The 22,900-nt window shown below is 48.3% G+C and overlaps 1 protein-coding gene across 1 annotated transcript in view; it reads right to left on the bottom strand.

Moving 5' to 3' along the window:
* ARK2C (arkadia (RNF111) C-terminal like ring finger ubiquitin ligase 2C) overlaps window positions 1-20,273 on the bottom strand; it is a 52,434-nt gene extending 32,161 nt beyond the window's left edge. The window contains exon 1 of the mRNA XM_005145388.3: window positions 20,162-20,273. Within this exon, the coding sequence (XP_005145445.1) occupies window positions 20,162-20,222 (61 nt within the window). The 5' untranslated portion in view covers window positions 20,223-20,273. The remainder of the gene's footprint in view (window positions 1-20,161) is intronic.
* Window positions 20,274-22,900: the final 2,627 nt, after the last annotated feature.

Here is a 22,900-nt window from a genome sequence, read left to right on the forward strand (position 1 = left end):
TAACCCAAGAATTTTAGACTCATAGAATAGTTAGGGTTGGAAAGGACCTTAAGATCATCTAGTTCCAACCTCCCTGCCATGGGCAGGGACACCTCACACTAAACCATGGAACCCAGGGCTCTGACCAACCTGGCCTTGAACACTGCCAGGGATGGAGCATTCACAACCTCCCTGGGCAACCCATTCCAGTGCCACACCACCCTAAAAGAACTTCTTGTTTATATCCAATCTAAACTTTCCCTGTTTAAGATATTAACCCATTACCCTCTTTACTGCCACTACAGTCCTTAATGAAGAGTCTCTCCCCAGCATCCCAGTAGCCCCCCTTCAGATACTGGAAGGCTGCTATGAGGTCTCCATGCAGCCTTCTCTTCTCCAGGCTGAACAGCCCCAACTTTCTCAGCCTGTCTTCATATGGGAGCTGCTCCAGCCCCTGATCAACCTCGTGGCCCTCCTCTGGACTTGTTCCAACAGTTCCATGTCCTTTTTATGTTGAGGACACCAGAACTGAACACAATACTCCAAGTGAGGTCTCATGAGAGCAGAGCAGAGGGGCAGGATCACCTCCTTCGACCTGCTGGTCACGCTTCTTTCGATGCAGCCCAGAATATGGTTGCTTTCTGGGCTGTGAGTGCACACTGAAGCCACCTCATGTTCATTTTCTCATTGACCAACACCCCCAAGTCCTTCTCCTTGGGCTGCTCTGAATCTCTTCTCTGCCCAACCTGTAGCTGTGCCTGGGATTGCTCTGACCCAGGTGTAGGACCTTGCACTTGGCATTTTGTAAATGTATTTCTGCACACCTTGCTGGCCTGACATTTCCCCTTGAATTTGCTGTTCCTGAAGCTGTATCTCTCTTTCACAGGGGCACAGCTTGTGCCATTTTTAGATGCTGTGAGTTCGAATTCATGGCAGAAGGAACTTGGAGCCTTTATAGCTCTTGGCCTTTCAGAGGGGATGGACTAATCTTTGGCTGATATTTAGCTGAGGCTCTCAGCACTGTACACGACCTCCTGCTTGATGTTGTGATGACCTTTCAGCTTCATTTGTGAGGCCATCTGAAATTTGTTTCATTTCTGTTCCTCTGCAGGGCCTTCAAGCAGACTCCTCATATCTTGGCAAATCACCCAAATTAGCTGTTTCTGTGCTTAAATGGCAGAGGAGAGAGGGTGGCAAAGAGCTTGCATCCAGTGCAGTAAGAACTGGGTTAGTGAATGCACCCTGGTTTAGGGAAGAGGAAATGAGAACTGAGCAGAGGACAGAGCTGGCCTGGGCAGAAGCGGTTGGTGCTTAGGCCAGACCTAAGTATCTCCTATGAAAAGGTGTTTGTACAAATGCAGGTTGCTGCCGTGCCATTTCCTTCCCCAGTGCCTTTTGGCGATACTTCGGAGACCAAAGACACCTTTTCCCCTGTGACCACCAAAGGTCTCCTTCATTTCAGGTTTGCAGGGCATTGTCTGATATACCCCACCCAGGGCTCCCACACTTATCAGTATGTTACCATTGCTAGCAAGATGAACCAAAAAACAGGGCTGAGCTTCTACTAGTACCACCCCAGAAACCCTTTTTTCACCTTACATTACCCATTTTTCCCAACAGTTTTATGCTTTGCACACCATGGACACACACAGCCAGGAGTGGGAATATCCATCCTGAAGGATAGTGGGGAGCCTCAGGGATTTGCAGACCATAAGATAGTACAGGTTTTTGTGTGTGTGTATGTGTGTGTATATACATATATATGCACATATCTGTATATATATCACTCATGCATCTTAGGGAATGGACACCTTTCCTTCCCAAAGGATGACAGAGCGCCTTTTACAGTGTCATGGGCCTAGATGTTTAGGAGGCATTTAGGAAATCATAACTCCACATTTTATCTGCCCCTGCACTATCCCAGGGCTTCCTTTTGGCTCCAGAGACATCTGCTCCAGTCTGAGGAAGGGTCATGCTTTTCCCTGCCAAACATCTGGGGTGGTGGACTCATTCTCCAATTTTACTTACTTCATGGAACTCATGGGAAGAGGGGAATTGGCAATAAACCTGGTTGACAGTCCCAACCCAGACACCTACTCATACCTCTTAACTTTGGGACTCATTGGGCAGGAACTGACCTGTAGTAGGTCGCAGTAAGAGCCCTAAGCCCTGACACAGAGATTCGTGCTTCTTCACATAGACTCAAAGATCCCATGGGAATTTTTATGAAATTTTTAAAAAATTCCATGAAAACAGCCTCAGCCCAGCCCAGGTTGTGGCCCAGCTGCAAGGATGTTCTTGACAGTGGACAACCTCACCGAGGGAGCATCCCAAATCAGAGCAAGCTCCCCAATCCCCATGTAGAGCATATCAAATCAACCTGATGTATGCACTTTCCAGTGCAGCAAGAGCTGCAACTGAACACTGGGATGAGGGGCAACCACATCGACTCTGGGCATCCATGGATTCTTAGGGAAAGGCCAGATGGGGACCGTAGCTAATCCAGTCACTGCAGGCAACACAGGAGAGACCCCATGGGGTGATGGGTGCATCACGAGAGACCCCATGGATGAGGGTCTTTGAGGTAGAGGGCCTGTGCACCTCAGCAAAGCAAAGGAGAGCAGGAGGATGATGGCAATGGCTGTAGGTCTGGAGATGCACCCATCCAAATTTGGGCCAGGAGCATCTCAAAACTTTCCCACTAGTCCAGGATGAATAGACTGTACCAGGATCCTCCCATAGAACACAAGAGCCTACAGGAACCTGTGTGGCTGCAGAGGGGGAAAAATACACTTTTTTTCCTCTAAGCCCCAAGGATTCACTTCCACATGTACTACAAATGCCCATAAATTTTACCCTTATTTGTGGCAAGATGACAAATCAAGAACTCACAGAAAGTGTCAATTTAATGGACAGCCATAATCAGAAAAGAGTTCAGTGACCAGCTACACGATATAACATTTCCTCCACCAACGAAGTCAGGAAAGAACCTCCCACAATCAAGTTGGAGCTGAGGACAATGTCCTCAAAATGGGAACTGCAGCCTCAAATACTTTTGTACTCCTCAGCACCACATGAGGTCCAGTTAGTTGAAACAAAACTAACAGGCAACCAAGGAAAGCTGTCTTTCCCTCATTACATCCTTGTCTTTAAATTGGAGAGACATCAATTTAATAGGTGGACCACTTGGTGGATAAAGAATTGGCTGTATGGCTACACTCAAAGCGTTGTTGTCAATGGCTCAGTGTCCAGCTGGAGAACAGTAATGAGTGGTGTCCCTCAGGGATCGGTGTTGGGACCGGTCTTGTTCAACATCTTTGTCAGTAACATGGACAGTGGGATTGAGTGCGCCCTCAGTGAGTTTGCCGATGATGCAGAGCTCTGTGGTTTGGTTGATAAGCTGGAGGGAAGGAATGCCATCCAGAGGGACCTTGACACACTTGTGAGGTGGGCTGATGCCAACCTCATGAAGTTTAACTATGACAAGTGCAAGGTCCTACACCTGGGTTGGAGTAATCCCAGGCACAGCTACAGGTTGGGCAGAGAAGAGATTCAGAGCAGCCCAAGGAGAAGGACTTGGGGGTGTTGGTCAATGAGAAAATGAACATGAGTCAGCTGCAGTGTGCGCTCGCAGCCCAGAAACCAACTGTATTCTGGGCTGCATCAAAAGAAGTGTGACCAGCAGGTCAAAGGAGGTGATCCTGCCCCTCTACTCTGCTCTCATGAGACTTCACTTGAAGTATTGTGTGCAGTTCTAGTGTCCTCAACATAAAAAGGACATGGAACTGTTGGAACAAGAAGAGGGCCACGAGGATGATCAGGGGACTGGAACACCTCCCATATGAAGACAGGCTTAGAGAGTTGGGGCTGTTCAGTCTGGAGAAGAGAAGGCTGCGTGGAGACCTTGGAGCAGCCTTCCAGTATCTGAAGGGGGCCTACAGGGATGCTGAAGAGGGACTCTATTAGGGACTGTAGTGACAGAACAAGGGGTAACGGGTTCAAACTTAAACAAGGGAAATTTAGATTGGATATAGGGAAGAAATTCTTTACTGTTAGGGTGGTGAGGCACTGGAATGGGTTGCCCAGGGAGGTTGTGAATGCTCCATCCCTGGCAGTGTTCAAGGCCAAGTTGGACAGAGTCCTGGGTGCCATGGTTTAGTGTGAGGTGTCCTTGCCCATGGCAGGGAGGTTGGAACTGGATGATCTTAAGGTCCTTTCCAACCCTAACTATTCTATGAGTCTATGAAGCATTTGAAGATGCTACAAGATCCTGTTGCTGGACTCATGGACTTTGGTCAGGATAAGTCCACCTCAGTCAGACCTCTTGGGTCACCCAAGGGAAAAGAAGGACCTACAAAACCATCAGAAAACCCTTTTCCTGCTTTTTCGCACCCAAAACCGAAGGTGCAGGCTGCTCATCTCTATACCCAGCTAGCACAAGCTGCAACTTCTTCTAAAGCCTTAATTTATCAAAGCCCCATTCGGTATCAGTGTGAGAATTATCTCCACTATGTAACACAATAGGGAGAAGAAGCTGACTTGGTCTGAATTCAGAGTTCTGCTGCTGAAGTAAGGTGACAATTTTAGTTGTGTGTGACTACCCAAGGTCTAACTAGCTGTGTGCCCAACACCATCATTCAGAGACATTTTGAGAGTGTAATTAGGATGAAGGAGAAGAGGAGGTGGGGAAAAGGGTGAAATAGGTCTTTAAAGCACTACCACCTCATAAGGAGCCTGGATTTCAGGCTGTAAGTTGTCATGTCATTATTGCTAAGGCATTTGGGAGGTTTATAATAGCTCTTTTACTCTGTAAAATTCACCATTCCTAAAGGAAAACATTTATTCTGCTCAAGTATGAATAAGAGTTAAACACATGCAGATCAGTTTAATAGTGTAACTATGCCTATTAAAGTGACTGTAAAACTAACATCAAGGCATTTCACATTAATTCCCACCCAGCGACTCCGGATCTGATTTGCTTCAACAAATCCCCTGCTAGCAAGAAGTGGCCATAAGTCTCCATTGGCCCTGTATCAGCTGGCACTGCAGAACATTGCTGTCAGACTCAAAAATTCAAGATCTATCAGCTACATGGGGAAAGCAAACCTATTGATCAGAAGAGCTAAAGAAGGAAGTCATACAGTTAGTGTCAGCAGCCAGGGTTTTCCCCCAGATCATTATTTTCAAGCAGATCTCATACAAGAGATGGAGCCTGAGTCACTCTTCCCACTACTGTAACAGGTGACCTTGAGAAAATTCTTCCCCTTGGATTAAAACCAAGTAATGTTAAAACCATTATTAAAAATATATGTGTGTGACACTAGGAAGGATTTGAGCTTTATACTTTTTATCCAAAAATCTCGGCTCTGTCAGCTGTTTCATTTCTAAATCAATTTCCTGAAGAAAGCAGAAACATCTGGCCAAGCTTTTATGGCTCAACACAATTCTTCAGACATGTCCTGTAACACATTTCCTCAGCACTGACCACAGAAAGGAGGATGGAAACCAGAAATCCACTTTTTCCCATCCACATTTACATTTTCTCAGGAATTTTACCTACAATGAAGCAGAATCATCTACATTTTCCTTGTTCCTTTAATTTTATACCCAGTGGACTCCGAGATGGGCAGTGGTGTGCTGTACAGATGGAGAAAAAAAAGTGGAAGACCAAAAGCACATACTCAACCTTAGGGAAGAAGGAGGATCCAACCTGAGATCTGTGGAGCTTGGGGTCAGCATGTTTTGCCCACTGCCCACCTGAACCCACACACGCCATTTAGATAAGCAAGAGCATGTCCAGCACTTTGGGAAGAGCCAGTTTCTGCTCCAGGTGTTGGACACAGCCCAGTTGCTTAGCCTTGCACAAATGCAGATATGGCCATGGAAGTGGATTTCCCTTCCCATACAAAATCCTCTTGTCTGGAGCAGACAACCCCAGTGCAGAACAGAAGTGTTCAACACTGAATTCTGTGGCAGGGAAGAGCACATCTGACCCTCCCAGATGAATTATTCTGCAGCCCTACAAGCAGGGAGAAAATGCTGGGGTTTGTGGTTCTTTTAAGAGCAACTTCTGGGGCAGATGGGTATGTGCCTCCACATTACAGCTCTGAAAGAAGCACCACCAATATGGAAGAAGTCTCCTTTACCCTTGCAAGGGTATACACATACACATACAGAGCGTGGTGCCTTGCACAGCACTTCTGCATCATGCAGATCATTTCAAAGGCTGGAATGAAAATAATCCTGCATGTGCATCTTCCATTCACATTGTCCACCACAGAACTGAACCGTTACAGAAAGCAGGAAAAGATTACTGGATTTTTCACAGCACTAACCACTGAATCCACCAGAAGACTTCTGCCTGAGTTAAAACACTACAGCATGAATAACAGTGAGCCATGTAATGTCTATTGGATGGTGGTCCTGGCAGATATCAAGCAGCAGAGAGGGAAGGAGCAATTACAGAGGTGTATTTCAGAATCACCCCAGCTCTGGGATATAAAAATAACATATTTTCAAGCCACAGAATATGTTAACTCCTCAGAGCTCCCGGTTACAAACAAAAAGGAATTAAAGTTGGGATCTGAATTTCTTGGTGATGTTAATTAAAGCCTCCAGAATGCCAGCTGAGCCACATGCTCCATTTCTAAAATGCTTCTCATGCTTTTGAGAAAGATGGACTACAAAGCATCTAATCCTCTTCATACATTGAGAAGAAGAATTTTGACCAAGCAAATCAAACTGAGCTCCATTAGAAGGTGCCGGCTGACTCAGAGGTTGTCCATGATCTGGCAGATGCGCAGACATCTAGAAGAAATGCCTGCAGGCAGTCCCTGAGCCCTCACAAAGAAACCTGGAGGGCAAAATCCTGATTCCTGACATTTTAGAGTGGGAACATTCGTATTTTTTAGAGAAACAACAAAAGATTCCTCCTGGCACCCTGGGTAATTTAGTCTTCTGCTGTAATAGAGCATATGCTTTTTGCTCTCTGTGTTACAGGGTAGCAGCACTGCAGTGTAAAGCCTCACTAGCACTAACCTGCTTGCAGTTTCAAATGCAGAAATGCTCTGGTATTACAGGTGCAGCTGGGGCAGAGTCACCACACTCCTGAATGCCCCATCTTCCTCAGTGACAAGTGATGGCACATTCAGCCAAAGCTCCCAGCCCTTGAGAGCAGCTCAGCTTGTTTACAAAGTTCTTCTTTCTCTTAATATCATGGAAACCAGTGAAAGGCCAACCTGAACTCCTGCGTGTCTTGGATGCAGTGAAGACCCTCATTTCTCCTAACCATTACCAAGCTGTGGTGATGAGCATCTCAAGCCTGCGGAATGGGACCTCTCTCTGTGTTGTTGCTTTTCCTTGACTTTCTGGTCCATCACCCCCTGCGCTGGGAGCATCCTGCTGTGTTGCCCTCACACCTCTACCATTACCTAGCACTTCCACACCACAGCTCAGCCAAAACGTCTCCTATGGATGTAAATTTGCAAGGAATTTAAGCCCTGCTCTTCTAAGAGAGCAGGACTTCAGAGATGGAAACCACCTTCCTCACCATGGAAGGCAGCATGCACATGGACACAGAGAAAGCAACTCGTACAGCTAAAGGTCTGCACCACAGCCAGCCCTAAGCCCCAGGAGACATGGGGAGCAGACCCCTCATGGCATCGATAAGAACAAAGCACCTTTTCAGTGGCTTTTTGGTGTCTGAACTTTGGCTAACACTGTATTTTCGTGTTGTGTTCAGGGCTTTTATCCCTTTATCCCTTTTTTCCTTTTTTTTTTTTACATTCTAATCCACAAAGGTTCTTTATATTTGGGCTTTCTCAAAGGCCCCCAGCTCCAGCTCCCTGGTGTGATGTGAAAGTGTGAGTGTCACGGCATCACTAGAAGTGGAATTGTTCTTTATGCTGGGAAACAAAACTAAAATAAAAAGTAAAACAAGCTGAAGCTGGGTCTGTTCATGGGCTGGAGGGGAGCGTTCCAGCTGCCAACTTTGCAAACTAGCAGCCCCATTAAACTTACCTCCAGTAGGCTGCATTCAAAAAGGACTCCCTAGAGCCTTCTGCAGTGGTGACTTCTCCAAGCAGGGTTAGTTGTTGGGTGCCCTGGTACATCCCTTTTCACCTGCACCATCCACCTTCCCCCCAAGGGATGCTGTGAGTGAGTTGGGTTTCTGCAAACAATGTCTACTTCTCTGTTTTCCAGGGCATTGGAAAGGAGCTCTTGTTGGCTCCCCATTCCCACCATGGGCCAGTGTGTACACCAAAAAGGAGGCAGGGGAGAGGAGAAGAGCCATGCTCCCTGTTCAGTGTGATAGAAGAGCAGCAGCACTTTTGCACAGGTATTTCCTGCAAAGCATCCATCAAAACCACCCCCCACCCTACCCCCATCCCCAAAAACAGTGGCTTTTTAGAAGTGAAGGTGGGTGAGAGAGATGCACCCAAAGCCCACTTGGCACCACACCAAGGTGCTCCTTTCCCCTCTCCAAATGACTAATGAACCATTGCTTAAAGCAGATACTCCAGTTAAGAGATAGACCTCCCATCACTGCATTCCCAGCACCAGTTATTACAGCACATCAATCACAACCATCTCCTGATGCAGCAGGCAGAGGACAGCACTTGTTCTTCAGCCTCCTCTTCCCTTCAGCCCACACTGAGCATTCCAGAAGATCCTCCATGTACGAGAATCTTCCTGAATGTTGCTGAGGTCTGGCCCTTGATTTTGTTAGTGGAGCTCGAAATTGCTTGATACAGAAAGAACAGTCAGTGAACACTTAACAAACAAAATCACAGACTGGTTTGGGCTGGAAGGGACCATAAAGCTCATCCAGTTCCAAGCCTCTGCCATGGGCAGAGATGCCTCCCACTAGAGCAGGTTGCTCAAGCCCCTGTGTCCAACCTGGCCTTGAGCACTGCCAGGGATGGGGCAGCCACAGCTTCTCTGGGCACCCTGTGCCAGCGCCTCAGCACCCTCACAGGGAACAGCTTCTGCCTAAGAGCTCAGCTCAGTCTCCCCTCTGGCAGGTTAAAGCCACCAGAGTAAATATTTCATATTTCAGCTTCCCTAACAGTGCCCCAACTCCTTCCAGGAGGAACCGTTTTCTGCCCAAAGGACAGGGCATTTTCCCTGCCTCCCTGCCCCTTGGTCCATGTCCTGTTTTAGGTAAGCTTGTAACCACCTCCTGGTAATATTTTCCTTCCCAAGACACCCCTGCACCCTACAGAAGAAGCATTCAGATAGCCTCATGTGCCATCTGGATCTGGCAATAGGAGGCTTTCCTTGCAGAAGATCCAGGACAGAAAAGTAAATCCTTATCTCAGGGTGTTTCTAAGGCCTCTGGCAAAACACCCAGGATTCCCACTGGCAAGTTTGTAATTACACGTGCCAGATTGATTTTTCCTATTCAAATCAAACAAAGACATGGAAAAAGAGCTATTTGTTTCTGCAGGCTGAAGTAACTCAGGTGGATGAGCCCAGTGAAGAGCAAAGCAGAGTGGTTGCACATCCCATTCAAGACCTCAGCTCTCATTTTCAGTTTGGAAACCTCCTCCAGTTCTCACAAGCCTGGAATCCCACTTCCATTGCCAACAGAGGTGAGAAAAGAGAGGCAGGGGCTAATGCAAGCTTCTTTGTTTTGTAAGGACCCAGCTACATTTAGTGACCGCCTGCACTGGGAACACATCCTTTGCTTCTCCAAAATTCACTCAGGCATTAAAGCACTTTCTGTTGATGAAACTGATGAGATTTCTGCACACTCAAAAGTCAAAACGTGGTTTCACAGTACAATAACACAGAGGACTGGGGCAGTCTATTCCATACTGTTTTGTGCTTCCCATGTGAGTACAAAACACCAAATCCATCTCTAGGATATGAAAACTGTTTAGGTGAAACATCTTTTACAAAATGCCCAGCTGAGAGGTTATGATGAATTGATCTTATTCCCTCCATCCAATTGATGCCGTTTCATTTTCTACCATAAGATAGCATTTAACTTCTGGAGTTGAGGCCTATTTCATCTCCCTTCAAATGAGCCATATAAAAGCCTCCCCCTGCCCCGCTCATTATGCTGAAACCTCAAAGACAATAAAAAGCCAGGAAAATAAGTTTTCAGCCAGTGAACCAGAAAATAATCATCACAATCAAAGCCAGATATCTCTGTTTTCACATAGCTCTAGTCCCTGGCAACTCAGATTAATAGATGTGCCATCAGCTGAGCTACTGGTCCACCATCCGTCACTCACCCCTGCACCCTCAGATTGCTGCTGGGACAAAATACCCCTTGTTTTGGGGCTTCGTTCCTGTACAATAATGTATTTTCATCTTGCATCTTCAAGGAAGAGCCTCAGACTGGCCACCTCTAGTTAATTTAACGCTGGAAGGAGTCAGGCAAAGAGCTGAGCAACAGAGGATAGATGATGGGTTTTTCTGCTGCTCTGATAAGAGCTGGAAGGTACAGAATCACTTAACTGTTTATAGTCTGGAAAAGGATGCTTAAGATCATCAAGTCCAAACATTCCACAGCACTGCCAAGGCCACCACTAAACCATGTCACTGGGGGCCTCATCTACATGGTTTTACATATCTCCAGGGATGATAACTGCACCACTGCCCTGGACAGCCTGTTCAAGGGCTTCACAGCCCTTTCAGTGAAGGACTTTCCCTAAACTCCAGTCTAAACATCCCCTGGTGCAGCTTGAGGCTGTTTCCTCTTGTCCCACCCCTTGTTCCTTGGGAGCAGAGCCCAGTCCCTCCTGGCTCCATCCTCCTGTCAGGCACTTGTAGGGAGTGATAAGGTCCCCCCTGAGCCTTCTTTCTCCAGACTGAACCCCCCAGGTCTCTCAGCCATTCCCCATCTCTTGTGCTCCAGGCCCTGCACCAGCTCCATTGCCCTTCTCTGGCCCTGCTCCAGCACCTCAATGTCTCTGTTGTAGTGAGGGCCCCAGAACTGAACACAGGATTCAAGGTGCGGGCTCACCAGAGCCCAGTAATGGGGGATGGACGATCACTGCCCTGGACCTGCTTCCACACTGGTGCTGATACAGGCCAGGATGCTGACAGCTTCTTGGCTGCCTGGACACAAGCTGCCCAAGTTCAGCTCTGTCAATCATCACCTCCAGCTCCATTTCACTCCCTAGGCTGTGGGTCAGCCCTTGCAGATGGAAGGTTGATGGCTCCACATCCCCACATCCCCCCACTCTCCAGCTGTCTTATGACCCAGGATGTCACTTCCCACCCAGACCAGATTCATGTGAAGAAAACACCAAATGGTGTAGACCAGCCCACAGCACCTGGCCAGATCTGTTGCCACTTCCACAGAGCCGCAGCTGACACACAGTATAACCAGTATCTCACATTCTGTGTTGGTATGGAGTTGATTTTCCCCACAGCAGCCCTCATGTTGCTGTGTATGAGTAGCTAGGAAGGTGTGGGTAACATGCCAGTGTTTTGGCTACTGCTGAGCAGTGCTCCACAGCATCAAGGCTGTCTCTCCAGTATTCCCTACTCACCAGTAGGCTTGGGATGGGACATAGCCAAGACAGCTGACACAAATTGACCTAAAAGATATTCCATACCCTGCAATAAATCTAAGAGAAAAGAGGAGGGTGCATCTGTTATTACAGCATCTGCAAAAGCTACATGTACTGAAACCCTTCTTCCCAGGAAGTGGCAGGATGTCGCCTGCTGATGAAAAGCAGAGAATACATCTTTTGTTTTCCTTTGCTTCTGCACATGGCCTTTGCTTTTGCTTTATTAAGCTGCCTTTATCTTGAATCATGAGTTCCTTTTCATCTTATTCTCTGCCTACCCCTGTCCTGCTGAGGAGGGCAGAGATAGAGTGGTTTGGTGGACACCTTGCATTCAGACAAGGCCAACCCATGGCGGGTTCATACCTAAGTTTCCCTCTCAGGCCAAGGAGGGCTGAGCACAACCACCTCAGTAAGTGCTTTTGGCACACAACACAGAAAGTGTTCTCTGTTCAACCTGATGGAGAGCTGCCTGCAGCCCTTTGATCGTGAAGGGGGCTCTGCCCATCAGAGCAGCCTATTGAGGGAGTTCTGGGCTGCCAATGTGCTTTGCAAGTGGCCAGTGCACAGGGGACCCTCCTTCATGCAGTTGCACACAACTGAGATATTCACTATTCAAAAGGCAGCCTTGTAACCCCAAGCTTAAGCATGTCACACTATCTCTGAGCAGAAAGATTCCTTGTTCCTTATCTCAGAGCACAGAGATCTGTCCGATGTCACAAACAATAGCTAGACAAGATAAGGCTTCTTCCAATACACTCGTTGCTCCTAAAATCTATGCAGCCTCAATCATGAAGAACCGGAATGGACCAGGATCTGGGGATACTACGTCCCATCTGTTTTCAGTCCAACCCTGCTCTTTTCCAGATCGTTTGAGCAAATATTGAGAGCTTCTTCTCCATTTTCATGCTTGAAACACCCATCTCCAAACCCTACCAACATCCTCATTTTCCATCAGTGAGAGCAGAGATGCTCTGTTTTGGTGATGCAACGCTTATTCCACTCCCAGTCCCTTCCAGCTCCTACCACTGGGGGAACTCCTTAATTTCAATTAGATGCTTGTGCAGCAAAATACCTCCAGGAGGAGGAGAGCTGTCAGGATCTGACCCTCCAGGGTTCACCGCCTTGGCAATGTGAAACCAGGCACGCTGGCAACAAGATGTTTATAGCCCAGTGATTCATAATTCTGCAGAGTTTGCAGGAAATGTAACACCATTCACGATTAAGAAATGCTCTTGTTTTCTGCTAAATATATAAAATAATCACTCATCCCCTAAGCAGCGGATGCAAATTATACATAGTATTAGCCCCATATGCCAATCGCTATAATTCTAGTGCAGCATGAAGCTGTTTCCCAAGGCTCTAGAAGTCCCTTAATCTGCCTTTTGATGTCAAGTGACAAATTTCTTGCCTAGGATCATTAACGGGATGACTAATGAAAGCTGATAAGTGAATTTATAAATGAAATTAAAGATATTAATATTAAAGGCCAGGCTACAAGAAATAGAAATGTGGATTTAGCAAACCACAACAAGAAGCGCAGCAATCTGCATGACATTTACAGCTCCTTTACTGCCCAGCAAATTAGACATGGTATTTGCCTGGAGGTTGTGGAAAGTGCTAGGCTTGACAGACACCTCTCCCAAAGCGTTAGCATCTTCAGACACTGCCTGAGATTTACACAGCTGGAATGCCATACCACAGGGCTGTAAGCACACTGATAGTGTCCCAAAGACAACTGCATCACCCAATCCTCCTGCAAACAAAATGCTTTCAGGCTGTGGTCAGTTTACTGCCTGTTACTTAAGAAACAAAATAATCTCAAGCTAGATATTCATTTTACTCATCCCTGTATAAACGCCAAGCAATTCTTTCAGAAGTTTAGGACTTATTTTGGATTTATGCATATATAAGTCCAGACCTTTGCAGCTTTGTGTCCAAACCTCACATTCAAGCAGCTTCACCATAAGCCCACAGCTCATTCATGGCTCCAGCTGCTCCTTATGGAGGTTTGTGGGGGCTCACAGAAGAGTCTATCTCAGTCTCAGCTTCCACCAGCTAATGATGATCAACCCTGAATGGACCAAACACCCTCCACTGCCTTAATAAGCACAGGCAAATCAGATCCTACCCAATGTTGCAGGGCTACATGAGAACAGGCATCTCCTTTGCTATTGAAAATTATGAGAAAGCTTCCATTCATTGGTAGATGCCCAGTTTTCATGCACACTTTTCAAGGAAACAGGTTGGTTGGTAGTGCCTTCTTCACAGCTTCCAAAAACTCATGCCTTTGGATAAATCAATACCTTGATCTAGCAGTGTTGACTGAAGGAAGGGTCAGATGCCATGAGTAGAATGAGAAAGCCCAGATATACAACACGTAGCACTGCCAGGGAGGGTACATCTGCTATGGGGATGTTTCCCAATCCCACCCTCCACTGGAGGAGCTCAATGTGGGGAGCAGCTGCAGCATGATGGACACCCAAGGGACCATGTTTTTGAATGTCTTCTAGAGACCCTCCCAAGTCTGGAGAAAAGGACAGGAGCAGGTTTCAGAGCAGCTCCTAATTCAGCCCCAGTATTGAGTGTCTGGACATGTGGCCTGGTGGAGAGCCCAGTTCCACCAAAGTCCTGCTCACGGCCCCTTAAGACAAGTCCCAGAAGATACTATGGCTTGGCTTTTTCCCAGTTCAGGGGTGATGGCTGCTCCTTGTACCAGCTGGGGAAGGAGATGGATTAGCAATGCACACTAACAGCTCTGCAACATCACTTGAGCCCAGCAGGGAAAATCAGTACTGGCCATTGGCTCCATTTAAGCTCACCCACACCTCAGGGTGTCACCTCCAGGCAGGGCCAGGGTCACAGGAATGTGATGTGAGAGACAGAGACATCCAGGTCCTCCTCTGAGCTACCAGAATCACACCCAAACATGTCCCCACAGGCATGTCCTCACTTCAGAAGGTCCCAGCCCATGGGTACGTTATTGCCTCTCCCCATAACCTCCATCTTCACAGCTTCCAGCTTGGTCACTCAAACCAAAGTGATAATGTTCATTGAAGAGCTACAAGCCACACACATGCAACTTTTCCTGCAGGCACATTTTACAGCCTTTAAAAGGGAGGGAGAGAAAGCAACAGCAGTTAAGGACACTTACCAAGAGGGATCCACGACAGCACGTGCCAGCCAGCCCAACCCAGCTGGGGCTGGGAAATGTAAAGGACAAGTAGGCAGGAAAATGGGTGAGAAAAGGTCCTGGGAGACTGCAAAACTGAGCAAAGGAGGAGCAGAAAAGGTTAAGCAAGGGTGGTGGGGAGGCATGGGGCAGACACAGGTTTGCTTTCCATAGTCCCAGCTCTGCCCACCCAAGCACAGGATCCTGGTCCCTGTCACCATCAGGATGCATTGCTCTGGCAGCAGATTGGAGGCTTGCTTTGGTTTAGAGGGAGAATTTAGCCATTCCCAAAAGACCCCGTTTTCTCCCTGATAAGGTTTAAGAATAAGACCATGCCAGGGTTTAACCAGTGGATCTCCCATGGGGTTCTGTGAGGAGCCACTAGGGAAACCACAACCCCTCTGTCAACCCACTGCAGACCGACCCACTCCATCTCCCCAGTTTGAAACCAGAAAGGGAGAAAACTATCATTTTCCTCATTGGGTCTTAGCCCCACTCTCACTGCCCACCTGCAGGTCCCTGCCCTGACCCCACCATAGTCATACATAACCCCTTTCCTTCCCAAACCACTGCACTGCCTGAAATCCTCCTGTGTGTTGTCACTGACTTCTCAGTTTTGAGAACCAAGTTTGCCATAAGCAGCAATTTGAAGCTCTATTTTATATACAACCCTTTAATCAAAAAGCATTGCACTACTGACTCCAGCAGCTGCAGTTTGATGTAGAAACACCCGAATACCATGAGATGCCCAAAAGTCATGGTGCCACCACACCCCTCCCAGTTGCCAAACCAACTCTCTCTGGTCTCGGACGTTATGGATATTGAAGATGATCTAGGTGTAGAAGACCTCTTGCAATGTCTCCCCTTGCATTTCTGGCACATTTGTTTAGTGCTTCCCAAAACGAGTGCTCCCAAGTTAAGGATGGGAAAGGGTTTTCTTTGACCTGCTGCAGCACATGTCCCCTTTTGAACATCGCTAGAGGTAAGGACCTTCCAGTTGAGTTGGAAACCCAAACCAGCATGTAAATGGCCTGGAGGAGATATCTGTGCCCTCACTACCCAGAATCATGCCCCACAGTTTCCAGAGCCATCCTTCCCTCTCCTTCCACCCTTGCACCTCCGGTAGTTGCAACCATCATCCATCTTGTCAGCGGAGAGGGGTGAGCCAGTCTTGGGTGTCACACATGCTCCCCATGGCACTTGAGGTTTCTCCTACAGGTCTGGGAGGACAGGGCTCCCACACTGCTCCGTCCTCCCCTTTTCAACTAATGAAGTGCTCCCGAAATTACAACCATGGTTTAAAGCAACAACAACAAAGGAAGCTCAGACTTACTCTAGGAAAGTCCTTCCAGCAGGTTCACAGAGAGGGAATCACAAAGCATGAAGATGGTTATTGCACCACCCTGGTGCCTATGGGTCTCGCACCCTGGTTTGGCACCCCATACTCTGTCCAGGATACACTGAATAATGCTGAAATGTGTCTCTGCGTGTTGTCACCACCTTATGTCCCCCCACAACCAGAACACCTCCCAGATTCTGCAGCAAACTCCCCCCAAACCCTCTCCCAGCTTCATTTGCTTCCTTACTTGGGCACCAACTCACCAGTTCTTAAACAACACACTTCCACGGGGCCAGATCTGCACGCAGCACGGTAAATCCAGATCAGCTTTCATTAGAACTTTGCTGGTAATTCCAGCATGAGCAAAATGTGGCCACTATTTGTTAATATTTTCCTTAAAAACAATGGAAATCGTGACACCACCCCAATACCCTTGTACGAGGGACATGTCAGTCTACCTCCCATTTGTCACCATTAAATGCACACAGATGTGTGCAAGCCCTTTACACAACCCTTACATCAATGAATCCGAGCCTGTTTTGTCTGTGTTTGCAGTTAACTGTCTCCCTGTTATCAAAATAAGTTATTTAAAGGAACACAGGAATACAGGTTGGTGCTGTAGAGATGTATAGGCTCTATAGAAACCACTGCACACCCACAGCAGCACCACCAGCACACGACTTGCCCTGGATTTCCTCAGCCTACAATGCTAAAATTGAAAGAAAGATTATTTTCTTTGTACCAGGTAGCTTTCCAAGACTCAGGAACGTCAAAGGAATTAAGCCATTAAAATGTGGATGCATTTGATGGATTATGAGCTATGAAAGCCTAGTGGTTACTGACTAATAAGTCTGGGAGGTGGAGGTGGGGTGGTGGCGGTGGGGGAAATGTTTCCTCTTGTAAGAATGAGTGTCTAACAAGACAGGTCAAAATATGATGTGGATGATAAATTGCTTAGTACGAGTTGCCATTAACCCAGCAGCTTCCTGCATTATTAGATTACGGAGGTATCCTCAGAGTGTATTGACCAAACGGTTCTGCTGTGTATCGGCGCTAATTTGCAGGGTAGGATCTGGAATGGGGGTTATTAGGCTCACTGCAGTGAATCCAACACTCCAAACAAAGGGGCAGCTGCTGGCAGGTGTCCGTATCACAAGGAGCACTTCAGAAGGGAATGGGTTTATCCATGTCGGGGGTTTGGGGTGGGGTTTTGGGGGTTGGGATTCATCTTTTAACATGCAGAATCTCATTGCTGACATGATGGGGGGTGCATTAAAAAAATAAAATAATAATAATAAAAAGGAATAAAAATAATTACAAGATCACATTGGAAATGATCAGCCCCAACAGGCATGCACGTCTCCCTTCATGCAAGTGAGAAGCACAGCCTCCCTCCACGGGATGCTATGGGGACATGGAGCTCAGCACTGGCCCTGGGGCAAGGATGGAGCAAGAACAAAGGGCCACAGCATACACTACTACATCCATGGAGAGCAACCCGCTTGTGCTCATACAGGGGATTGGGTGGGGAGGGGGGGGACACGACAGGATAGTGGCCAAACAGTCATTGAGATACATGGAGAAGGAAGCGTGAAGGAGGAAATCATAAATAGATGTTTTTAAAGCTAAAATAAACCAATGAGCCAAACTGAGGATAAAGCGGGGTGGGAAGGCATGGCCTTGCAAAATGAAGCATTTCTTGGAGGGGTGCTGGGGTGGGAATTGCTGGAGACACTCGTTTTTGTTTTGTTTCTTGACATTTTTGCAGTGGGAACAACCACCGACCTGCTGCATTTGTCTTCCTCCTCTCACTTAAAGGCAAATAACCCACCCAGTGTCTCCCACCAACTTCTGTGGAGGTGCTATTAAGATGCTCCCTCTCCTCCCCTCTCCCAGCCCCATCTCCTCTGACTTCCCTAGGTTTCTTGCTGCATTCAAGCCAAAATTGGGAGGTTTTACAGGACCATTTTGCAGACCTGGGATGGGGAGATCTAGTGCAGGAACAGGGAGAGGTGACTGGGATTATCATTGTGTTTCAGCTGCAGCAAAACCGCTCGCTGACCGCTGTTAGGTTGCCCATCCCTCCCTGCTTCCCACATTTTAAGCCTCCCAGTGACTTTTTCCCAGTATATAGTTGCCCAAATGGGGTTATTCAGGAGATGGTGGGTCTGGAGGCATTGGGGAGGAACATGTAGTTACAACATTAGCAGCTGGGATGGTTTTATGAGCCTCACGGGGGTCTACTGAAGATATTTACAGCATGCCAGCCACCACGGGACCAAGGCACTGCAACTTCTCTGCTAGCAGATGGTGGGCAGGGCACTTGCACATATGTTTAAATATACAGCTAACAGATTAGCAGAATCATTATCTTTTTTACCCAGGTTCATTTACCTCCTGTTAATCGGAGTTCAAATAAATAATAATAATAGTATTCCCCCCATCCATCCAAAGATCATCTCATTTTGGCATCAGATTCATAAGGAATGTGTAATGTTGTAACTAGAATGAGATAAGCAGCAGACCCTTCATCAAATAGCGAATTCTGATTGAAAATGAGGGTTTGGGCTTATATTTTAGGCTATTCTGCAGTAAAACGGGACTCTGCATAGGCACAACGGTAATGCGGGCTGTGCGCCTGGAAAGCACGAACACAGAGGCTAATGCTGAGGGTAGATATGGGATAGGAGAACAATGAGAAATAAAATGTATTAAGAAGCCCCCACATCTGCGCTATGGGGAGGAAAAAATCCACTCACTTAAACCTCACGATGGGGAGAAAAGCAAGGGAAAAAATCTAAACAGCAGGATACAACAATAAATGGGAAAACAGCAATAGAAAAAGCACACTAGGTTAATATAGGAAAACTAGTTTCTTTATTGAGAGATCGTATATTAGTATTAGTGGAATCATGTGTAACAATGTCATCATGCACACAATACAAAAAAGGCAAGGCCCACCATGCTATGGAAGGGCAACAGAACAAAAGCAGCGTACACTGAGCAGATGTATAGGCTACAGCACATTACATTTCAGCAGGGTATGTCTCTACAGAGAGATTTACATCAGAAAACTAGGTAATGTAAAAAAATACAGACCATGCTTTAAGTTTTAGTACAAGAAAAAAGGTGAAGAATACACAACCAAAGGATATTCGATACAGAAAATTACCCACAAAATAAGAACAGGAAGTAATTTAGCACAGCAGAAAAAAATGTTATCCCTGTTTAATGGAAGCCCATTTTGCCAGGCATCTCTTTATGAGATTTTATGGGCGGGGGGGAGGTTGGGGGGGGAGGTTGGAAGGGACGGGACACTTGTGGCTGGTGGGATGGGTGGGATGGAGATGGGGTGAGTGGGCATCACCCCTGATGGGGACAGGGATGCTGCACCCCTTTTGGTGTTACCCCCCAGCAGCTTTGGGGGGGGGTATGTTACCCGTTCCATCCCAGATATTTCTTGCATACACTTTTCCAATTTTATTTTCAGAATTCAACCAAATTTTGCTTTTCCTTGCCCGATTTCCCACAGCAGGAGGTTGGAACTGGTGATCTTTAGGTATTTTCCAACCCAAATCTCTATGATTTCCCCTCCTCAGTCCACGTTTTTTTGGGAGGATTTTGGCCACAATCTGGGGGCTTTTGGGTCATCCCCCTTTAAAGGAACTTTGCGCCCAGCGACCACGGCAAAATGAAACCACTTAACAGGAATTTACAGTGCAATGTACTCAGCTAAACAGGATGAAGGTACAAAAATGGCTGTTATCGTCTACAGCTACGCTGAGATGGGCTGGTGGCTACGCTACACGGCGAGACGGGAGGGGGTAAACCAAATAGTAAAGTAAAACTCAAAAGAAAGTTAAAATATATATAAAAAAAGCAAAGGAAAATGGACCTATTGAAGCACAGACTGGAGGTGCAGGCGGCAGCTGGGGACACCCGGGGGGGTGAAGCGGCATCCCAAAATGGGCACTGCTGGGGCTGCGCTAAACGGGGTTTTGGGGGGGGTAAAACAACCTTTCTCCAGCCGGGGAATACGGAACCACACACCCACCCCACCCCACAACACATACATCCCCTCCCCACCACCACCACACCATCCGCGGCGGAGCGGCCCCGGGACGCGAACCCGCGGCCCCGCGGTACCTCTGTTGCGCACGGAGCCGAAGACGGGCAGCACCAGGTAACCGACGTGCACCAGGACCATGCTGCGGCCTTTGTGTGGCGGCGCGGCCCCGGCCCCGATCCCTGCCGGCCCCCTCCGACGGACCCTCCGACGCGCCGCCACCGCCGACTGCGGCCCGCGCGCTCCGCTCGCGCACAAAGGCTCCAGCCGCCAATCGCAGCGCGGACAGGGACGCCGGGACACGCCCCCTCCCGCCCCCCCTCCCTCGCGGGGCCGGGACAGCCAATGGGGACCGGCCCTGGAGCGATCGGGGGGGGGAGGGAGGGAGAGGGGCGGGGCTTGCTCGGGGGCGCGCGCTCGCACGTGCGGTCGCCCCTCTTCCCCCCTTCTACCCTCCGCTCCCCGCGGGGCGGGCACGCGCGAGCGCGCGGTTGCGAGCAGCGCGCGGACGTGCACGAGCGCGCGCGCGCGCGCGTGCATGTGTCTGTGCGCGCACCAGTGCATTTGTGCGTGCGTGTGTGTGCGTATTCCTGTGCACGAGTACGTGCATGTGCTCATATGCACACGCAAGTACACGTGTGCACGCGTGCATGCATATACACGGCCACATGTGCATGGGTATCTTCACATGCAGCAGTACATGTGTGCATGTGTGTGTATACGCACACCAATGCACATTTGAATGAATGCATATGTACGCACACACAAGTGCACGTGTGCATGCATTCCTATGCACCCACCAATACACATGTGTAGGTGCACATGCATACATGGGTACATGTGTGCATGAGTGTTCACATGTACAGAAATCATAGAATCATAGAATAGTTAGGGTTGGAAAGGACCTTAAGATCATCTAGTTCCAACCCCCCTGCCACAGCATATATGGGCACTAGCACATGTGCGCAGATATGTGGACACATGTACTCGGGCACGTGAATGCATCCATCCCACCTTCATCCACATCCCATCACCAACTCCATCCTTGTTCTCCCCTTCCTATCCACATGCCTGTGTGTTGTCACTACAGTTTCTGAACAAACCCATTTGCTGGCTCATCACTGACCTAAAATATCTCCAGCTGAGCCCAGTGGGACATGAATCCTGGAACCCCTCTGGGCTCAGAGCCCTCCTTGCAGGGCAAAGACCCCCATGGCCTACAGAAGTTACAATTTCCCCTAAAAACATCAAGCAGACCCACACCCCTGCTCATTATATGCATTGTAATTGAGTGAGACAGACCCCATAGTGCAGGAAGCCTTCTGCAGGCTCCAGGACCCATCTCACCCTGCTGCAGTTCCACTTTGTGGTGGCCTTTCCACTCTGGCCAGGCCAGGGGGTGCTTTTGCCATGGTCCTGCAGTGGGAGCCCCTTAATCCCTGATCGGCTTTATTCAGCCCATCCATCTGGCGGGTTTCAGGCTCCTACACGTGTGTGCCATGGATTTGCTGGCCTGGATTACTGTGCTGGTTTGTCGATGGGGTTGTTTTGTGGGTCTGTTGTGTTTTTTAACACTGATCTGAATTAAAACAGGGGACTGGCAACCTGGGTCTGTTTAACCTTTGCAGCCTCAGGGCAGATACCGACTCCAGCAGCATGGGAAGGATTAACTTCATCCCAGGCAGCAGGGACAGCTGCCTGCACACCCTGTACATGCCATGATGTCCACCCAAAAGGGCTCTTTTGGGTGAGGGTTTGCACTGGTTTCCTTTCAAATGGAAGCAGGGAAACTCACAGATGTCCAGTGCCTCCCAGTGCCCACCCCACTGCATCCCAGTCTGGGTTTCCCTCCTGCTTTGCCCCCTCAGTGTCTCCCAAGGGACTTTTTTCCATGCTTATGCTGTAATGAAATGCTTCCTGTGCCTGTTTGTGGTGCAGCATGGAAAACTATCCTTTTACATCCATCTGGGGAGACTTTAGAGCACCTCTCAGTGCCTAAAGGGGCTACAAGAAACCTGGAGAGGGGCTTTGGACATGGGCCTGTGGGGACAGGGCAAGGGGAATGGCTTTAACCTGACAGAGGGGAGATTGAGATGAGCTCTTAGGCAAAAGTTCTTCCCTGTGAGGGTGCTGAGGCGCTGGCACAGGGTGCCCAGAGAAGCTGTGGCTGCCCCATCCCTGGCAGTGCTCAAGGCCAGGTTGGACACAGGGGCCTGGAGCAGCTGCTCCAGTGTCCTTGTGCATGCAAAGGGGCTGGAACTGGATGAGCCTTAAAGTTCCTTCTAACCCAAACTAGTCTGTACTTTCTACCAGTGATAAGAAGTGATTTCCAAAACATGATCTCTTGCTCTCGTTGTATTAAACACATCCTGCAGACAGACACTCCTCCTGCTCCGGCTGCCCTGGGCAGCTGCTGCATGGCCCCTGTTTCACCAGAGCAGTTGTCAGTATTGCATGAAGCTGTTCCTTTTCATCCCCACACACACTCCCCCCTTATCCAGGACACCCGATCCACGGTCAGGGCTTTGCATGTCACACACATGCCACAGGCACATGTTAAAATTAGCCCTTGGCTTCCTCCTACCCTCATGGCCAGTGCCTGTTGGTGTCCCCCAGTGCAGCTTCTTTAGTCCCAGCACCCTTAGTTTGGACACCCTCCCTCTTTTGCCCCAAGGTCTTGCTAAAACATCATGGAATCCTTGCCTGTGGCAGGAGGTTGGAAATGGATGAGCTGTAAGGTCCCTTCCAACCCAAACCAGCCTGTGATTCTATGATTCTTCTTCAATGCACTGTTCTCCAGCCTCATGGAAGTCACACAT

The sequence above is a fragment of the Melopsittacus undulatus genome, chromosome Z (assembly GCF_012275295.1).
Source record: "Melopsittacus undulatus isolate bMelUnd1 chromosome Z, bMelUnd1.mat.Z, whole genome shotgun sequence".
Taxonomy (NCBI): Eukaryota; Metazoa; Chordata; class Aves; order Psittaciformes; family Psittaculidae; genus Melopsittacus; species Melopsittacus undulatus.